A 21954-nucleotide genomic window follows, 5' to 3' on the forward strand; every position below is an offset into this window, starting at 1 on the left:
AGACACCTTTACCACAACATACAGTGTAATATAGGTGAAGAGCTATTCTAATTGTCTCATCAGGTGCAAAATTGTTTTTGGATCTCTTCAGACGAACATGACTCCATATTTCACAAGACAAGTCTGTAAACAGCGTGAGATTCCAAGTTCTGTACTAAGAGGAAGGTGAATTAGGGCTTAACTCAACATTCACATGGAATCAACCCTTCCCACCTACTTTATGGTTACTATAGTGTCTCAGCCAGATGTTTAAAATATCGTACTACTATTCATTTATGTTGAATATAGCCCGAAATAATGAATCAGACACTAAACAGACTGTTGTTTTTGTCCTAAATTTTGACACTTTTTGAAAACTAGACCCATATGAAAAATGTAAGTTCAAATAAGAAATACTATGTAGCTATTACTATCAATTGGACCTAGTAATTTCAACATGTTGAACCTGAGAAACATATTCTTGTCTCTCAAAACCAGTATATATGAATCTATAGAAACGATCAGCAATCAATTTCAGAGTTTGTAACCAGTCTTAGAAGTAACATAGCAAACTTTGACTTCACTTCTGACTGCGATTGCAGAACATCAATAGCAGACATTTTCCTCCGGACTCAGTTCGTACGTGGAATCACAGACAATTCTATCCGTAAGCAACTCTTACAATCTGAAATTTTTCAACTCAAAGATATTGTATCGAAATCTATAATCTTAGAAGCATCTAAAACATCTTCCAGCCTCGTTCCAAACGAACCCCCCGCATTTTTTCGACATCAGAGACACCCAGACATTCACATTCAACATTCACATCGAATCAGCCCTTCCCGTCATAGCTGGTTTATGTGTAGAAGACTCGGTAGCTTCACTGTGCACTGGGATCGTGTCAGTCAAAATCGTAGATATTTTCCAAAATGATCCATTACAATACACCAAGCGTTTCAATGTCTTGGTAAATTTTGAAGACACACCAGTAAAGTTTGAAGTAGATTCAAGGTCAGGATAACCTTTCTACCACGAAACATGTTCAACCAACTAAATCTAAAATTATCACTTCGGCGTACAAACATAGCATTTATATCATATACCAAAAATGTTCTTACTTCTTATGGGAAGGTAGAAGCTATATGAGTTACAAATCTAATACTTTCAAGGATGAAATTATAACTTACCAGACAAATACCCGCTTATATTAGGGTGAGTATTGACCCGCAATCTCAAAATCGACTTATTTAATGTCGATAGCCAAAAAGTAATTCTTGTCCCATCAACTCTATCAATAACGATGACGTTTCATCAGCATTCCTTGTAACTTTTGAACAGATAATAGGTTGAGTACCTGAGTTCAAAGTGTCACTCAAGTTACGAGAAGGCACCAAGCCCGTATTTCACAGAGAGCATGATATACGAATTTCACATCCCAAAGAAAAGTAGATCTTGAGCTAGATTCTCTCGAGGTGGAAGAAATAATCAAAAGGATAGACACCAGCGACGGGGCACTTCCCTTACAGTCATTCATAAAACAGACGGTGGAGTACGCCTCTGTGTCGACTATAAAGTAGGAATTAACGAAAGATTGACAAACTCCCACTATCCAATCAAGAAAACTGAACTTGAACTAAACAATCTACGAAACTCTAAATATTTCTGCCGATTGGACCTATCTACACATCCAGGTCGACGATCCATCCAGTGAGACACAGACAATAACAACTCACTGAGGAACATTCAGAATGAACAGGCTATCCTTCGGTATCAAAACAGCACCAGCAGAGTTCAACCAAAGTCTCAGAGACGTACCCAAGACCGAATACGGCTCAACAACGGAAGAATGCAGATCCAACTTCTACGCTTGCCTCAAGCAACTGCAGAAATTTGACCTACACCTCAATCAAGAAAAGTGTTCTTTCTTTCAAGAACGCATAGAGTTCCTGACCAGATGTTTAAAATATTGTACTGTTATTCATTTATGTTGGCTCAATGTAAACAAACAAACACATGTTTCTAAAAATATAAAAAACTATTATTATTACCTTCTTCCATGATTATCTCCAAGCCATCCGCTGTTTCCTAATAATGTTAAATAAACCAGTTATGTAAAATAACATTTTATTTGTATCTCCTTAAATCTAATCCTCAAAACAAGTGCATTACACAAGGCCACGACAAGTTAGTTATCCTATCATTTCGATTTACCTTGTCTCCAAAATATCAAAAAGAACTATTTCAGGAACATTTGATTATAAGAATAGTTATTGACATGATAAGGCAATAAACATTTTTTAATTGGATAGTGAAAGAACTGATATAGCTTTCAATGTAATTTTTTTTTCTTTTTTTACTGGCCATAAGTCTTTAATTTGAAGGTATGAAATAAAATCGAAGCAATTATGAAATGATGCAAGTAATACGAGTCGGTTCATAAAGTTTTTATCTATAATACATTATTCTATGGTTATTTGGAAAGCACATTAGATGGCAACAATAGTTGTCGATGTAGCTAGAACTGCGATTAACGTTCCCTTCTATTTTGAAGATCTTTTTGATCACTTTTAACACGGGCAAGTTAGACTTCTTAAAAAAATACGATATGAGTTTCTACATCTCACATTCGAATAAAAATATCGCGAATTGGTTCTGATGTTACTCTCAAAAAAAATTTTTTAGAGTTTTAGTTTTTTCAAATGCTTCATTGTTGTGGTAATAATTTTTACTTACCTGACTATAACTCAATTTTAATCCAGAAATTTGAAGTTTTATTTTTATTACTGAACGTGAGAAACTTGCCTGTAATTCTTGCTGTCTTACCACACATGTTTGGCGGAATACGAGTGGTGTATGAGAACGTACTGTGGTGAAGCACATTTCACCGATAAGATAAGAATTGAATCAACAGTATTTGAGATAACCTGCTTGATCAGCAGTCACGTATTGACAGACTAATCACTGCGTTGGATTGTACTGATGTGACTGTACTCGCCATCCCTCTGGATTATAACCTGTACAGTTTTACGTAAGTAAACACAACAACTAACCTAACATTACTATGTTTTTGTTTTAAGTTTAGATATTTCATTGTTTTCCCATAGTTGTGTTGTATCAAAAGCTTATGTAAAACAATATAAACACACAGAAAAACAATTTTAATCTGATTTTTGAAAAAGCTGTATGTTTTACATATAAATTGGCAGGTCTTCAAAGTGTCTAATTCATTGGTTTTGTAAGTGTTTTAATAATTCCGATTTTACTATATGCATGACAAAGAAAATATTTGTCATCCTAACTTATCTATGCTTGTTTCAATCAAACTCCTAAATGTATTCATGTTTTTTTTTAAATAGTCATAACGAATTAAAAGTGTCTTAATATTTAATCTTAACGTACCCTCAGATATGTAAAATTACAGAGTTTGTAGTTACTAAAATACATCAGTAGGTTATAATAAATTCTTTTAAATACTTGTTTCTACATGCCCTAAGGAGATTTAAATTTATGGATGTCTTAGGAAATTAAAATATCCCTAGTTTTGATATAAAATTTGCGTTTGACAAATCTCCGAAATTCATAATTGCATATTTGGAAATTTAAAATGTTGTAAAAATTAATTTTAATTAAAATTTTAAAGGGGTACACGTTTGAGTTTTTCCTGTACTGTCTATGTGATTTTCAAACTTTTACCTTCCATTGAAGGAGGAACATTTTTTATTGGAAAATAAATTATTACTGTGAAGGAAATACACAATTGTTCAATTATTTATTTCACGAGCCCTTTCAACCTCAAAGATACTATCTGTTAAACATCTTGTTCAAACATCTTTTTTATTACATCTTTATTTTTTTATGTATACTATTTCATAAGCTTCGAATTCTCGTTTAAAGACTCGTTTTAATAATTTGAATTGGTTAAAAGTGAGATTGGATTCTAATGCTTGTTTGGGAATAGCTCATGTTTTAGTTTTCTGTAATATATTTCATGTTCTTTGAATATTTTTCGATGGTTCTTTTTTCTATCAACGTAAATACCATCACAACCTTCACAGTTTTAATGTAAAATTTTGTATTTTGGGTTTCTAGGTAGATTATTTATCTCATTCGTTTTATAGTATCCATTGGAAAATGGTATACATTTTGTATTATTTCTTTCTTTCGTGTATTCGTTGTCCTTCAAAGGTGTTGTAAGTAACCTGTTAATGACGGTGTGGAAAGTAGCTCTTTTTGGAGGATGGATCGTTAGAATCGTGTAGTATGAATCTGTTATTACAAGTGGGTTTTCTGTAAATTTCATGTTTTATGTCACCATTATACTTTTTTACTGATAGATCTAACAATTTTAAGGATGAATTTGTTTCAAATTTCAATTTATATCACGAGGCCTTTCAACATCAAAGATGCCATTGTCAGTTGTGAATTCAAACAATTTTAAACAATATAAAGAGTTTTACAATCTAAAAACAGGTATCATCTGAATAGCCTAGTTCTTCGTGAAGTCCTGACTATCCAGGGTGACAGACTCCGATGGACTACGTCGAAAAGGTACCTCGGGATGGTGCTGACCAGGCTGCTCTCGACAAAGGTTGTTCCAACCCTCAGGATCCAGACTGGTCGGGTGGTTTTTCATGTCTCTTACTCCACTTCTTCGCCGCTCTTCACCGCTTACCATCTCCACCAAGCTGCTCCATTACACCTCGATCATGCGGGCATCCATCACATTCGCCGGCCCTGTGTGGTACCACCACAATCCAACATAGGGATGTTCATTTCCTATCTGGAACCCCTTGATTTGTTCGGAACACTGTCATGATGCGATCCCTTGGCATCCCGACGCTGAACAGCTACATCAAGGCGCAAGCTCGACACCTCTTTAATTTGGCTGATTCCTGGAAGTGTGGCCACATCAGGGCCTAGTCTTCCTGTTAGGGTCCTGCTTCGCTGCACAACCTTAGACACCCTGGGTCATTACTGGACTCATCTAGGCGCTTCACTCATCTAGGCGCTTCACTCATCTAGACCGCCCATCCTCAAACTCCGGTGACGACTCTTTTTCATTGTTCATCTACTTGTTATCGACTTGACTCCATTTCTACTACAATTCAGCACTGTACCATTCTCCCCCAGCACTAAAGTGTATGCCGTAATATACAGATGCTTCTGCTCTCCAGCAGTCATTGGGACACTCGTTTCAGAAGCAGCTCTGAGGGGAACAATCATGTCTTACAAGGTTCAGTTCATCTGAATAAAACTTGACAAAATATTTGTATCAATAACTGGTAAATTGGTTTAAAATTATTGGATAGTCGCGTTTTTACCTTAGAGTAATAACTGTATCCTGCAGTTGCATTTCGGTTGGTATGTGACCAGGGAAATACTTATTGACTTAAAAGTACTATAATCTCTTGTCTGAATGTTTAAAACTCTAAATCAGAATCGTATTTGATAAAATTGACCTGTGTTGGCAATGAATGGAAGGCAATTTACGTCTAACAGTTATAATGATATGAAACCAAAATGCCTACCCATTAAACAAGTTATTTGTCAACGTGTACTCATTGCCTCCAAAAAGATATTCGATATGTTTTTCTCAGAACACATTCATTTTACCTTTCATTATATTTTAGTTAGGCCTGTTTAAAAAAAAAACATTTAAGATGATTGTGCTTGAACATGGTGTCTTTTAGTTATGATAATGATTGGTTCTGATTTTTTTTATTAATAAACTTCTAATCTTTGCTTTTAGAATTATGGAGAGATTTCATACCTTCTCAGCAAAATTGACTTCTTGGCACACAAGCCTCAGACGGAAAATAAAATTCACCAATCGCAACTGGAACCTTCCTCTACTGATTCCGCTGGGAGTTTGTGGATTTATACTGTTCAGAGAGTTCTTGGTGTACTTTGTATGGTCTTTGCTTTGGCCATCAATGACTTGTGGAATCATCCGGGAGTTACAATCGGTCCTGTTAGTAGCAAGTCCTCGGATCCTGGGGGAGGGCACAGAGACATGGTTTTCCCGCTGGAACGATGACAGGTTGGTGTTTTCTGTCTTTATTCCTTTCTCTATTTTATTTTATTTCCATTTAATAATAGTTCAATATCCAATATTGAACAATGATGGCACTGTTGAAACTGTAAACTTTAGAGCTTAATCGAATAATTCCAGGATGCGTAATAGGCTCAAGCACATGGTAGCAATAGAAGAATTAGAATTCTGTTGGATAAATAACCGCTGAGAAACTTGAAACCACAAGAGTAGGGAACATACTATTAACAATGTTCTCCTAAACAAAAAAATCAGAAAGCTCAACGCCTCTTAAAAAGTCATCCACTTCATTTCCATGTCGGTGATACCAATTTAGTGAGTCTTTTCCTTTTCTACAGCAGCAGAAATGATTAGTTGTATGTTCGTTGAAAGGGTGCTAAAATAATTATCACCTTTTTCAATCGACAGGGGGTAATTTGTATTATTTATTTTATTGATATGTTACTATCATTACGTCGTCTGCATTTAAATTATTATTACTATGCTATTAATTCAAATTATTCTTGTACTATAATCTTAATCTTTTGAACTTCTTTAATATTGATTATTCTATTCAGCTTTTTCTACCAATCTGTGCAACTTTTTATGTAATGGGTTTACCGTGAATAAATAAATAAATAGACAGTATTCACTATTTACTTGGCAGTGTAGAATGAGTGTGTCATACTACTGTAAGTATCAACGGTCATGATGGTGTACCTAATGGATACGTAGTATGAAAAGGGTTAAATTAATTGTTATATAATCTTGCATGCAAAATAATAGCACCAATGTTAACGATGTTTTGGTGTATAACGATAAATTCACAGTGCCTTGACTTGACCATGCCTTTGCATGTGGGCTTAAATATGTAGATTACCTTTTTTTAAAGAAACCAGGAACAAAATTTATTCTAAAAATAATACTTATGCAGCTTCAGTTTTGTAATTAAATTAACGAACTTACCTAGAATAATTCAGAAATGAGTGTTGGGTTTTTTCTTGAAGAGAATCTGTTTTATGATGGAAAATAATAACTCACCATATTTATTTAAGGTCAATAAAAGTAGAAACAAGATTATCCTTTGTATTAAACCTTTATAAGAGTTCCTGTCTAAAACCTATAAATTGTCTTCAGATTATTGTAACATACTAAGATCAAGAACTCTTGGAATTCAGTAATTGAGTTGAGTGTTGAGAAGTATTCGTGATGATACCGTGCCAACTCAACTATTAGTACACTTTTACCACTTGTGTGACCGGTAGATCCTTTTTTCTATCAACCCTGAGAATCTGACTTTTCCATGACATAATTATGTCAGGGTCAACTCTTTTTGAAAAGAAAAGATCAAGACGAGAGTGACCGGTTGTGAACTCAGTTCGCCGTAATTCTGGGAATTAGTACAGCCCAATTGGGCTTCTCCGGTTACCCCAATTGATCACACCCTTGCTCACAATTGGCTTGCCTCGCTGTGGGCGGCACATCATTCTCAACACTTGCTCAATTCACAAGAGGTATCTCACTCACTCATAATGAAATATGTGAGAAAGAACATGTGAAATTGCTAACATACCTTACCCAGGTACCTGAGGCGGTCGTTTGCCGCCGCTGTCCGCCACGTGAAGCCCGACCTCATCATTTTCCTGGGCGATTTGATGGACGAAGGCAGCTTAGCCAATGACGAGGAATATCAGAGATATTTCGAGAGGTTCAAGGAGATATTTCAACTTGACTATATTCCAGCTAGTAAGGTATGGTACGTACTATTTTTGAATACGGTTAAAAATAAAACACTTTTTCAAGTACTCATTCATAAAGAAATAATAAATAAAAACAGTTAAATTTTTGTTCTATTTCAATTCTTAAAGAGACAAGGTTCAATTTTCCCTAGGAATAAAACTAATATATGCTGTTTTTTATGCGTTTAGGTACTCTGTGTAAAAGGTACAGACAAACAAATTTATTTCAGCGCACTTTAAATATTTGACCATAAACGTCATCTACATAATAATAATCTGTTTCTGTATTCCCAAAATTATTATTATTCACAATGTATGGCAACCATTTACAGTTCCATTAAATTAAATAGGTAAATTCCTTATCTAGGCACTCACGCACATTCAGATGTAGGTTTTATACACTCTTTCAAAAACTAACGCATTTAAACTAAACACATAATCCCCCCACTTCCACATGAAAAAATCCAACAGTACTAATAATTTAATATTTAGGAAGTATTTCTGTTTTACTTCTTTTTGTTTTTTGCCTAGACTGTGTTCCTTCCTGGAGATAGTGACATCGGAAGGGATCTAATAATTACAGATCAGAGGAAGAAGCGCTTCAAACATCATTTCAGGTCTCCAACAGTACAGAGTCTAGCAAACATTCAAATAATACAGGTAATTCCGAAATGATAATAACTTCTTTATTTAACGTGTGTTATTGACGATAGAAGGACTTTGAAGGTAACAAGATTTTCCGAACATTTGTCATCGTGCAGTGATGTAAGAAATCAGTACTACCACTGTTCGAGATCTGCAATCTAATCTCCTATCCAAGTAAAGTAAACAAACCACACCAGTGTTGTGGCGCGCATGGATAAGGAATTACAACTAACAAGTTGTGTGTAAGCTCCATATACACTATCTCGAAACATGCACTTAATAAAACCAAAACATTTATTACTGAAACCGAACTTAAGATTACAGGTCAAAATAGATCTGCATTGAATTTCCAACCACTGAGAACTGACCAGAGGCCAAATAGTAAATGGCGATCCTCACGACAGAAAAAAGATTGTGGAAAATCAGGAAAGGTATGGATTTTTCCATAATAACATATCAAGTTGAACTAGCAATTACACATTCAGCTAACTGGAAAGTTCAAAAGTTGGTATTCATTAGTTAATACCAACTCACTTTTATTTCTAATAGGTTATAATCCTAAAATATTTCTGATAATTGGTGCAGATTAAGTAATAATTTAATTATATGTGGCCATTATAATGGTATGTGAACAAATATCGCAAGATAAACATGTTATTAAAATGGTTAAAGAAATTTAAGATTCTGAAATTTCAAATCATGTTTCGAGTTGCTTACAGGTAGTTCTCTCTGCCTGCAGCTTTTACTGCACAAGAACCAACTAGGTCGACACATTTTCCAACAATGTGTCACTGATAACCTAATCTCTTCGGTTAACCAACACTTCATCGATAAGTGATAACAGATTATCAGCTTCCTCTGTATCATGAATCATAAATACGTGAGGTTCGACGTTACTATATATAGCACATTCATTCTTATACGTACGTGGCTTTACCTTGTTTACTTAGTCGACGTTACTATATATAGCACATTCATTCTTATACGTACGTGGCTTTACCTTGTTTACTTAGTCGACGTTACTATAGCACATTCATTCTTATACATGGCTTTACCTTGTTTACTTAGTCGACGTTACTATATATAGCACATTCATTCTTATACGTACGTGGCTTTACCTTGTTTACTTAGTCGACGTTACTATAGCACATTCATTCTTATACATGGCTTTACCTTGTTTACTTAGTCGACGTTACTATATATAGCACATTCATTCTTATACGTACGTGGCTTTACCTTGTTTACTTAGTCGACGTTACTATAGCACATTCATTCTTATACATGGCTTTACCTTGTTTACTTAGTCGACGTTACTATATATAGCACATTCATTCTTATACGTACGTGGCTTTACCTTGTTTACTTAGTCGACGTTACTATATATAGCACATTCATTCTTATACGTACGTGGCTTTACCTTGTTTACTTAGTCGACGTTACTATATATAGCACATTCATTCTTATACGTACGTGGCTTTACCTTGTTTACTTAGAATTAGGGTTAAAAAAGCGATGCCTATTACTTTAAAGATATTCAGTAATTACTTATATTATTTTCCTCTAGTTCACAAACAAAATTCAAACTAAGAATGTTTACACGTTACACTAATAACTGTGTATTCGAAAATAGATGTTCTAAATAATTAACTTTAGATCTAGGAATAGTAACCGTATAGTTATAATTTTCAGATGGAAATAAAAATCCTTTTGGATTATACTGCTCAAATAACACTGTTTTTATACTTAAATTGGTCCATAAAGCAACTAATTATTTTTCATTATTTTATAACAAGGATCTAAAAAATCAGCTGGCACACAATTTAAGTGTTTCAGTGCACTAACCTTAAACCTTGTTATTCTCTAGTTGTTAGCTCTAGGATAATAGGCTTCGGGAACTCCCATGCCACCTCAACGTACTATTTGATTTTTGACGTAGGAGTCTAGTAAGAATCTAGCATAACTTCTCGCCAAGGGTCTATCCTAATCCAAAAAGGAGAGCCTCGGAAGAAACACCTTATCCAGGATAAGTTTATGTTTTCTTCAGAATATTTTGTTTTAAATATATCTCTTAATTGAACTCAAAAATTCAAGTAATTCTTTAAAAAATCTCTAAATAGTGTGACTGCAGAATTTTTAGATATGTTTTGAAAATTCATTCCCATACTTATTTTTAATTCATGCGAGACCTTGACTTCCAGCATGGTCATATGCAGGGCACGTAAAAAGATGTGTTTCAAAGTCTCACTGTGACCTAAAGTACATCTCAGACTTAATAGAGTGAAGTAATGATAAATATTAAATCGTTTTTTTATTCATATTGGCGTGACCAAATCTTAATTTTAGAATGTTTGTTATTTCCAATCTTTTCATCTCAACATTTTTGTCACATGTATTTTTTGGCATCGATTCGAAAACATTTTTAAACCATCGGGCTTTATTTACTCCTATAAACAGATCGTCACATTATTAGAAGTATAATTATTTTTGGATGCTTTGAAATCTTTCATGGAAGTATGTTATTGTTAAATTTTAGTGCCATTTTTGATCCCCTGTTTTGCTAATTTGTCAACTTTTTCATTACCTGATATACCTATATGACTGGAAAACCACTGCAGGGCTATAATGGGGGTAGATTTAAATGCACAACGTGCAATTCTTAATGCCTGGTTTTAAATATGCTCTGTTTTTTATAATTCATCTTTGGTAATTTGTCCATAAAGAAAGCATCTATAATCTAACCTTCTTCTCATAAGACTTTTTTAAATCTGCAATTCAAAATCTGGGTGCGCTCCAGTTGTTCTGCAACTGATTAATTAATTGTAATATATTTCATTCCTTTAGACATTGTTGCAATATTTCATTAATATGATTCTTAAAAGAAAGCTTATTATCTATAAAGATACCCAGTAATTCCATTGTATCAACTGGTAATCGGTGCTCCTCTATAAAGTATTGTAGACCAGTATCAACAACTCATTTTCTGGAAAAAAAATTAATTTAATACTTTTCTGGGCATTGAATTCCATGTGTAACAGTCCAAAATATGTAACTAGATTGCGTATGGCTTGCTACATATGCATGTGTATTAAATCATAATGTTTATGTGCGGAATATAGCAGAATATCATCAGCATTGTGTAGAGTATGTGTCGGTAAAAACCAATTTATATCTTATATTTATAAGGAGAATAACAAAGGACTACTAACTCTAGTGCCGGTAAATCTAAAATCAATTAAACTTCTTGTCGATAAGCCAGTTATGGCAATAAACTAAGGATTTAGGTGGAATGCGTAGACATCCTATTTATTAGTGCTGGTATAAAAACATTATCATAGACACAGGGTATGTCCAATGCTGTGATGACAGTAGTTTCTTTGTACGACAGGGCTATTAAATTATAAGATAATCACTGTAACCTTTCATTTTTCTAAATCCATGTAGGGTTCCAGGAATTAGAACAAGTTTTTCTATAAGCCATTCTAATCTGTTTTTGATAATTGAGTTTAAGATCTTAGCAAGGCAAGAAGTCAATGAAATTGGTCTATTCCTCCAGTTTTGGTATCTTCAGGAGGTTTAAATAGGGAAATTAAGTGTTTCCATGTTGTAGGAATGTTAGTATATCCATTCCATATATCATTCACGTTCCATAGGAGCACGTTGAGAATATTTATTGGCAACACTTAATCATTTCATAAAAAATTCCATCTAGGCCTGGTGATGTGTTCTTTTTTACTCTTAATAGATAGTTGTAACTGTTTTAAAGTAAAAGTTTTCTAAAGGTTCATTTGTAGATCTATATCTGAAATGTCATTTTGATGCACTGTATTTCATTAACATGGGCTTCTGAAATTATGTGTTTCAAGAAGCCTCACACAATTCCTCACTGTTATTTATAACAGCGTCATTACTAGTAATACCATTGTTACCTTTTATCTTCTTAAGTATTTTTCAAGCAAATGTACTTGACTTTCCCCAATATCCTGGCATAATTCCTTCCCAATTTAATTTCTTGGCCGACTGGATTACTTCTCTGGCCTTTAATTAATTGAGCTATTTGATATGCACGGTAGTTAATTGCATTCATTTGTTTCTTGAATGTAGAAAAATTAGGCTGTCTAAGAGCAACAGCCGGGAGCAATTGTCTGCACCATCGTTGTTTTGTGAAAATGCTTGCCTTTAACTATTTATGGGAGTTTTATCTTTGGGAATATATACTTAACTAGACTGTATAGTAATACTATAGAGTCCTACCATTTTTTTTTTTTTTTTTTCAGGTGAGATTGGTGTAGCTCCCTAATTTTTGTTTCAATAGTCTTAGTGAAAAGAGGCCAGTTTGCATCGTTTAACTTGAGTTTCTTGTTATTAATAGTACTAGCATCTGAATTATACTTAAATGCAAGACTTGATGTATTAAATTGTGGTCACTACCATAGAGTCCTTACATACTTCCCCTTTTTCCAGTAAAGCACGCACATTTGGTGATAAATCAATGGTAGAAGCTTGATGATTTAAGGAGGGCATTATAGTGCGGCTGTAATCATTAAGCAAAATAAATAATGAATTGAAAAAAACCATGAAAAAAATGTTTTCCCCTTATGTTAGGAGCAATTGCTCCCCAGTAGGAATGCTAACCATTCATATCCCCACATATGCGTGTAAAACCTTGATCTTTATTAAATAAGTATTGTTGGCAAAAACTTCTTTCAATTTTATTTGAAGGTTTTCAATATACATTCTAAATGTAAATATACTTCCTAAAATTAGTTATTTCAATACACATTAATTGTATTACGTTGTTGTAACTAGATATTTTTGTATGTGTAACAGTATATGTAAAATAATTGCAACACCATCGTATCCATAAAATACATTTACCATTTCAATATTGTACATGTTATCTTTAATGTAATCTTGATTTGTTAGGCAAGTTTCCTGAATCATACATACATGGATGTTAATGTTTGTAATTGTGTGCATAAGTTCTGACTATTTATGTATAAGTGACCTAGCGTTCCAAAGGAGCACATTTAACATGTTTAAAAGTTGCCGACGATGAACTACGTCCTAAAATGGCACTTTTATGTGTTTTGTTTTAAACAAAGTTCTGTCCATTAAGCCATTATTCTTAGTATTTAGTTATTCTCCCCATTTGAAAGTGGCAAAGAAATCAAAAACTTTTTTTTACGTGAATGAAATGGGTGTGGTTTTGAAGTTTCAGTTGTATTTCCTCTAGGTTTTTATTCAGCAGGGAACGTAAATATTCCATTTCCTGCTCTGTACGCTGACTACTAATATTTGGACCCGTATGAGTTTTTGAATTGGCTACTGTATTAGTTCTGCCACCATTAATACGATTAGGATGTAATACATTGGGCTAATAGATATTATTTTTATAGTCTATGTTTTTTCCTATGCTTTTTAATTTTTATTGGCTTACCTTTATTGGAGTATATTATGTAACGTTATAGTTGCTCTCACCTTTATGGAATAGTAAAATATTTGACCGATCATTATGAAAATTTGTATGTATTTTTCCACGGAGAAGGTTTATATGCCATGCCTATTGATGAAATTCGCCACCAGGCGGAGCTGCAAAAGATAAAAGTTTTCAAAGCGTCTGCACACTATAAACTGCAATTTACGACAGTTACGTATATTAAATAGCCAAACAGTGTTTAAAGGCGCTAAGTTGTGATGTATATTTGTATTTTAAAATACATTTTTCGTTGAACATAAAGCTTGAGTGTTAGACCACTTTAGAATAAAGTACATTTAATTGTATAATGGCTATAAACGTACACTTTTAACATATTTTCTTGATCGTGACATCAAGACAAACTCTACATCGGCGTTGGAAATATAATTTACAGAACCAGAAGTGCTCAAGCACGGGCAAAGCTTACGAAAAGCGTGTGAAACCGCGGGAAACAGCTAGTAGAGCATAAAAAGTTGTTTTAATTGCTTCGTCAGTACTAATGGTCTTCACTATTATAAAAATGGCTGTGCTGAGTTGAGCACTTAGTTAGTCGACATGGAAATTTCATGACAAGTGATCCTTCAGCAATACTACAAGGTATATTGTACAGTTGACCACTTGTAAATTTGGAGGGTTATTGATGTCATTCTTGTGCTTTTCCAGCAAGACCGGTTTAGTTTCATGTTCGTTAAACACAAGGTCATTCTGAACACAGTACTGTTGGGCCATGCTGAATGTGTTGATCTCAAGCTGGTTCATCTTACTCATACTTACAGTTTTTACATAGCCTATTATTATTACAGGATGTACTTGCTACATGGCCGTAGGCAAAACACCGAAAATATTGCTTAACAGGTATAATGTAGGTATTTACCTTCATTCGAATATAAGTTTTACATACTTGGGTAGTCAGTCCGAGTCAAAAGTAACCTTTACAAAGGATGTAGGAACTAGTCCGCCATTAATTCGCCTTTTAATCCTATGAGTTTGCATATTAATCACACTTACTGTATCAGCAAGGATTTCATCCTCTGACATTTATCGCTCTACATTTATGACCCCTACCGAATATATTGTAACTGAGGGTATAAAAACATTGTACATGATTTTACATGTGACTGAAAGGTTTTCGCTAAATGCTCTATGTGTTCAATGTCTTCATAATTTTGATTATTTTACCTACTGTGAAAGGATTTAATTTGCGTTTTTATCTTGAATGATAATTTTAAAACGTCCTTGATTATCAAATTTGTAATATCTCTTGATAAATGCTTTACTAAAGTTTGGTAAAGTTTTGTTATTATCCTGATTCTAGAAAGGGCTGCTAGCATCTATATCTCTTTTTTCCGTGTATTTCCATTGTTTTCTAAATTAGAACTATTTATGTATTCATGATCGGGTACAATAATAGTATGGACAGCTCTCTCTACACCTCCATATTATCCGTCTCGGCGGAACTCCGGGCCGGACCCTCCGACTAGTCGGGTTAGGCCCAGTATATACAAGAAAATGAAATTAGAAGTACGCTTATAATGTAATATAAATCGCACGGAAAATCACATCAAAGAGCACTAGCTACTTCACCAAAGTTCGGCCGGGAAAATGAATAGCCACTACAACCTAACCTCTCATTGAACGTTCAACTGAAACCGAAAAAAATCCAAGTAAGATATCCAAATAAACTCACGGTTTTTCTCTCATTAACGGTTTGACTGGAAAGATAAAGTAATGAGTAACAAGAATAAACACCTAAAACGAACCTAATTTATCGAAGTTAATTCAGTTGATTTGTGAAAAAAAACATCAAACTGGATGGGTCAAAAATTCTTTGTTATTGTTTTAGTATAAGTACATGCACAAAACACAGCTGATTTTGGTACGTAAACATGACAGTATGTGTATGTTGAGTTATTATGTAATAAAATTAAATAAAAGGTATAAGTTTCAATTTTATGTCCTTTATGATAAAAACCATTGGTCACCATGTGGAGAACGATTTATCACATTTCCGATATCAGCTTATTTTGTTGCTTACGATTAGAATTTTTATGTTAAAACTATTTCTCTTGACGAACTGATTGATTTCGAACTATATCTCGTCTTCACTACATATTATCAGAGCAGTAAAAAATTTATTCGGCCGTACGTACTCTCGTTAAAAATTAAAACAAGATTAAGGATTACTATCAGTGGAATTCGATTTCAGTCCAATTTCAGAAGATTTGATGGTTTTAATAGTCATAAAACTATATTGTTAAATGATTCTGTGCCAGCTAGAGATGAGGTGTTACAATAGGAAACTGCTTTGTTGCGACGGACGCTCCGTAACTGGAACTGTTACAGAACCGCGACAACTAGGATTAAAACGTTCCACTGCAGCAGTCGTGACCGTTGCAAAGAATGCCTACAGTTGGAGGAATTTAGCTGTACTCGTGCAGCCCTAATACTACCCTTTCAACAAACGAACGCTATCAGTAAGGCGGGTTGCGTTTACGTGCTAGCCGCTGAGATGAAGGCGCAACAATCTCGTTAACGACTTTAAACTGACGATTTCGATTTGCCTATTAGTATTGCCACATACGTTATTGTCAAAAACACTTTAAACAACAATATAACAACTGAAAAACAAGGATGTCCTATTATTGCTATTATTTGGTATTCTCTTATTATTTAATTTATAATCACTTCAATAATATTTAGTTAATTAAAATATGTTTTTTTTTAATATAGCTAGAATATAATTTTCTAATAACAAATGTTACGTACAATGATTGTTTTTTCATTGAAGTTCTTCAATCCCACTCAAATTGTCCTCCTCTTCTGGGTCACTGTCATTGTTATCTGTATCCGAACCAACTGATATAATAAGGGATTCTATAATATTGTAAATCTGGGGTTCTGCGGCCTGCATAGTCCGTTTCGTTTTTGTCTACGTGCTTGCATTTTACTGACCACTCTTCTGCGCCCATACTAGATATCTTGTCTTCGCATAGAGCTTTAGCTTGAGACATAGTGAAAGATGTATTTCTCATAACCACACAACTTTTGACTTCGGCCCAAATTAACTCAATGGGATTGAGGTCTGGGTGGTAGGGCGGAAGTCGTAAGGTGTCATAACCCTCTAGTTGAACAGTTTCGTCCAAGGCGTACCGGACATACCTTGGTTTATATAGCTGCACAAGTTTGTAGAGTTCAGGTAAAAGCATATAGTCGCAGAATGGTATTCCGTTTTTTTTGAAAGCCACAGCTTCATATCTTGCTTCCTACTTTTTGAAGTAGGGGCTTTATCAATTTGTATGTTATGGTAAGGCGCGTTATCGACTACCAGTACTGAATTTGGTTCCAAATTCGGTAACACTTTTCCTTTATCCACTTCATAAATATGTCCCCATTCACGTTGTCGTGGTAGTCTCCACTATGTTTGTTTGTTTTCCAACAGGTAAAAGCATTGGGCATGAACCCTTTCTCTCCACTCGCAAGGATAATTATTAGTCCCTCGCCCTTGAAAATTGGCTCGTGTAACCCTTCATTTCAGCTATCCGACCAAGTTTGGTTAGATACGTGAGACGATTGTATAAAAGATTCGTCTAAATAAATTATGGGGCTTCCTTGATCCCTGCAATTTTTTTAACTCTCTCAAGTACGTTATCCTTTTCTCTCGGATTTCTGGCTTTTCAATTTATAATTTCCTATTGTTTGCCGTCCTCCTCCAAGTAAATCCCAGGTCCTTTAATACCCACCTCAAACTTTTCTGACAACCCTGGAAATTTATTTTGTCCCTTAGCAAACTCCCTCAATAGTTTTGAAGTTGGTATTCGATGTTCTTCAATATGGAACACACTGATTTTAGCGAGTGTGTTCCATTCCTGACGATTCCTGAAAGGAGGGTTGTACCCATGAGCCATAGGAAATGTTTTCGGGACGCAGCGCATAACGGTACCCCGCCACCCCTCCCGCCTATCACCACACACTCAGGGTCACGCCCACAGCTACAGTCCTCGAACTGTACCTGTCACGACATCATGCCCGTGTGAAACGAGAAAATATAAGGTTCTAATCCAGCATGAATTAATTATATCATCACCTGACGAAGAGGATAGATTTCAATCCTCGAAACGTTGTGTTATACATTTTGTAATATAAGGCGATGGGAAATGTCCCAAACCCAACTAAATAAATGTTTTAATAATAATATTTAATTTCACGTGATAGTAACATTTGTCATCGTTTCAACCATTAATTTGTGTGTCGTTTAACTACGTCTTCTACCCATGTTGCAATTAAACAAATCCTATTTGTGACGACACAACTGTGCGTTTTCTTTTGTGTTGATAATCTAGTATCTATTATAGTTTCAGAAAAGAAAGTTGTTGGAAATAAAGAAAAAACATGTTCGACACGATCAAAATTGAAAATAAATCTGATGCAATAGTTTTATGCTCGCTGAAGCCCTGGCCGACAGCTCAACAGTCATGTCATTTATTACTATGTCAGAATAGTTGAAGTATGGAAACATAAGATCTTAACCAGCATAACTTTGACTTTGTGCGGCAAGTATACATTAAAACGTTTGCGTAGGGTACGATAAGCGGATTCGGTTTTTATATAGAAATTTGCAAACGATATTACTTAATCATAACCATCGATATAACCAATCGATACTGATTAATTATTTTGAACTATTAAGAATAATCTATATCAACAGCTGTAAACACTTTCAAGTAATACACGTAGGGTAGTATTTAAATGTTAAAGTAATTATAATTAATACAAATTGCAGTCAATTTTAGAAAACTACATGACATTGCTTTGAAAGATAAGACATATTTTTCGTGGCTTCGACATGTTGGACTCGTGCCGAAAAACCCATTATGTGAAATTTGTGGAAAAGAAACCACTGTAACTGTGAGAGGAGCAAATATGGTCGTCTGCAGTTTTCCTAATTTTGGTTATAATAGTTTGTTGATCACTGTAAGTATTAAATTCACATTTTAACTTAAAACATATGATTGTTATTGAGGACTATAGATACTTTTATATCGATTGATAGTCTAGATATGATATATAGATTTGAGATGCGAATATTAGGTATCGATGACTACATTCTTCTATATAAAAACCGGGTCCGCTTATAGTACCCTACCCAAACGCTTTACGCTGTGAATGCTAGCAAACACTCTGCTACAAGTTGCAGTTACTTGATCGGTCCATTTAAAACGTGTGTTGATAATAAGTCCGAAATGTTTACTTTTGTCTTGGTATTAGAAAGGATAATTAGTATTTTTGTTTATCAATGCTATCAATAATACAAAATGTTCCTTGGTAATAATATAAAATCAACACCATAACATGAGTACAGTATTAATTATGCAGGTATTACATGTTTTAACAAGCGAAATTAAATTCTAGGTTCGTCACTGCCAATACAATAAAGAACCAAAACATCATTTTTTTAATGTTACTAGAATTTTAATCGTTTTTAATTTTTAAAAAAACTCTAACCCGGAATTATTCCAATTATTTTTAGCGTGAAAAAATATCGTGTCCAAGTCAGGATTTGAACCCGGGTCCCTGTTGTGACAAACTGAGACGCTCGACTACCAAGGAGGGCTTAGTTTGGACAGTCTCCTAACTTGGCCAAATCAAAACTATATACAAAATTCTGATCTTTTCATGTGCAAGACATCCACACTGTATGTTTATTAAACTTTAATACCAATAACATAATTACAAATACTTGACATAAAACTTCAACTGTACTCGTATAGTGGTACAAATACATCTATACATACTGTAGTTCTCAATCACCCAACATAATTTAGCAACGAGTCGATCATCTGACTTTCAATCAGAGCAATGCCTCTGTCTCGGCCACCTTCTGTGTTACTTACAGTAGAGACAAAAAGTAGAGTTGCGCATTGGATTTCTGCGCAGGTTCATTTGACTCCCGTGTTGTTACCAGGTGGACAGGCTACAGCAGTCACTGCCACCGTCATCATTGGATAGCAACTGGACCAGGATTGTAGTCTCACAATCGCCTCTTCTGGCTGCGCCGGATACTTTTACAGCAAAGGTAATTTAAAACTGTTCAAAAAACCCAAAAATTGCTACCAAAATAGCCTATGTCAGATTTTATCATAAGTACTTACTTGTCTCTTCGAATACGAAGCCATAAAAATTAAATATGTGTCTGGCACATTGTAACAATACTGTCCATTCTCTTGCAAGAACTTATAAACAAATATCCATACTAGTTTTATGGAGTATAGCATTATGTTCTGTATGCAATAACTTGTTTCTAAGAATAATTAATTGTAACTAAAAGAAATTTGTATGACAACGCTTGCAAATTTCGGGATAGGTGCTTCAAGGGTTACGTCCCCACGCAATAGTATCTGCTCAAGATTATACGGACATGTCACCCGAGGACGAGGCTCTGGTTCAGTTCAGCGGAGATGTCACCACGGGGGAAGCGGCTGACTGTGGAGACCATGACCGCCAACTGGTGCATCTGGGGATCACCACCACACGGGGTAAGTGTTTAAATGGAACTTATACAAGTCACGATGTATTTATAAGTAAGTAGGGGATGTTAGGTGTTCGAGAGGTTGCCTGTATACGGGTTGCCTCTTATTTGATATTACGCTAGTCAAAATCGCCTCTACATTTTGAAAATTTGTTAATTCTGATGAAAGTTTAGTTACGGCCGGTGTGCTACAAGGCTTCACACTCGGACCCTTTCTTTTCATCACTTATTTAAACGATTACCCTTCTTATATCTGAAGAGTGAAACGCTTTGTAAATCTGTTCATACGTTGAAGCAAATAATGTGAAATACACATTGTCTTTGGATTAATTATGTTGTAAGTAACATAATCAAGTTCTCCATTTTTCCGTAGACAAAATAATAGTATAACAGTTTTTCTGAACGAAGCTGTTGTTGAATATGGTAACAAGTTAATGTTTCTAGGGCTAAATCTTGAGGAGAATTTGAAAGTTTAGAAAAGTTTCACATCATTTTTAATCTGGGGTTTAGTGTAAATAACATATCGTCGTTTACAAGTCCAAACATGCTTCTTTCTGCACACAATGCGTTTATATACTTACTAACATTGATTTTCTGACATGTGATTGTAATTTGGGGGGCTAAAATCAAACAGACAAAAGCACTCTTTGTTTTTCAAAAAAGGGGTTAGTTAAAGCAAGAATAAATAAAAACGAACCTTGCTAAACTTAAAAACTCTTAGGCTTGTGGCGATTTCTTCTATTGATTTAATAAATTCTTAAGTTCTTAAAGAAGAGCAATCAACTTCTTCAAGTGTACCTACCTAATCACAGTAAGACTCCCAATACTCTCAACTACGTCATTCCTCCTTACAGGAACATCATCAAGAAAACACACTCTTCCTATAATGCAACTAAATATTTCAAAGTTATCCTTTTGGGCCTTAAAAAATTAAACAGTATTACTGAAATTAGAACTTAAATATTATGTTTTCTAATTAATAAATACATTTATAATTTACAATAATTTTAAATAAGAAAAATATTAAGAAGTTACTTTAAAATTAATTCGTTTTGACATGTATCTGTGTTTGATAATTACTGTCAATGAACACTGTCTATTTGTGGCAAACAAAATGCGGATTTGGTCATCTTTATTCCCAAATAAATTTTAATCGTTTTATAAATAATAATGACATGCTCTTGCTGACTAAGTTTTCAAGACTTGGCTGCATTTCAAGTAGTAATTAAAAGAGATATTGTACTCATCTTTGAAACATGGTAGCGATGTAATTAAATCCTTCCAAAAGTCCAACAGTTGTATTTCAGAATAAAATAAAAGTATAATATTATAGATTTATTTACAAATCAAAGACGGATAATGTTGTTATAGGCACCCTCTTGGAGATTCCAGTGGTCTAACCGACAAGTTGTGGAGATTGTGGTGCCAACATGTTCTAGCAGGATTAGAATAGCAGAGAGAGGATATGGAGTTGCAATCATTGGTAATTTTTTATACTATATCTACTTAGAAGGTAACTTGCATTTTATTCGTGACTATTATTATTTTTGGGTGTATT

At 34.4% G+C, this 21954-nt stretch overlaps 1 protein-coding gene across 1 annotated transcript; it reads left to right on the top strand.

Moving 5' to 3' along the window:
* The first annotated feature begins 2530 nt into the window (after positions 1-2530).
* Positions 2531-21883, top strand: LOC124373180 (metallophosphoesterase 1 homolog). Its single transcript, XM_046831580.1, has 7 exons — positions 2531-3007; positions 5729-6019; positions 7593-7761; positions 8281-8409; positions 19833-19943; positions 20232-20403; positions 21768-21883. The coding sequence occupies exons 2-7, from the start codon at positions 5733-5735 to the stop codon at positions 21794-21796; spliced, it is 897 nt and encodes a 298-aa protein (XP_046687536.1). The 5' UTR covers positions 2531-3007; positions 5729-5732; the 3' UTR covers positions 21797-21883.
* The last annotated feature ends 71 nt before the right edge of the window (positions 21884-21954 follow it).

This window comes from Homalodisca vitripennis, unplaced genomic scaffold, assembly GCF_021130785.1.
Source record: "Homalodisca vitripennis isolate AUS2020 unplaced genomic scaffold, UT_GWSS_2.1 ScUCBcl_4957;HRSCAF=11424, whole genome shotgun sequence".
NCBI lineage: Eukaryota > Metazoa > Arthropoda > Insecta > Hemiptera > Cicadellidae > Homalodisca > Homalodisca vitripennis.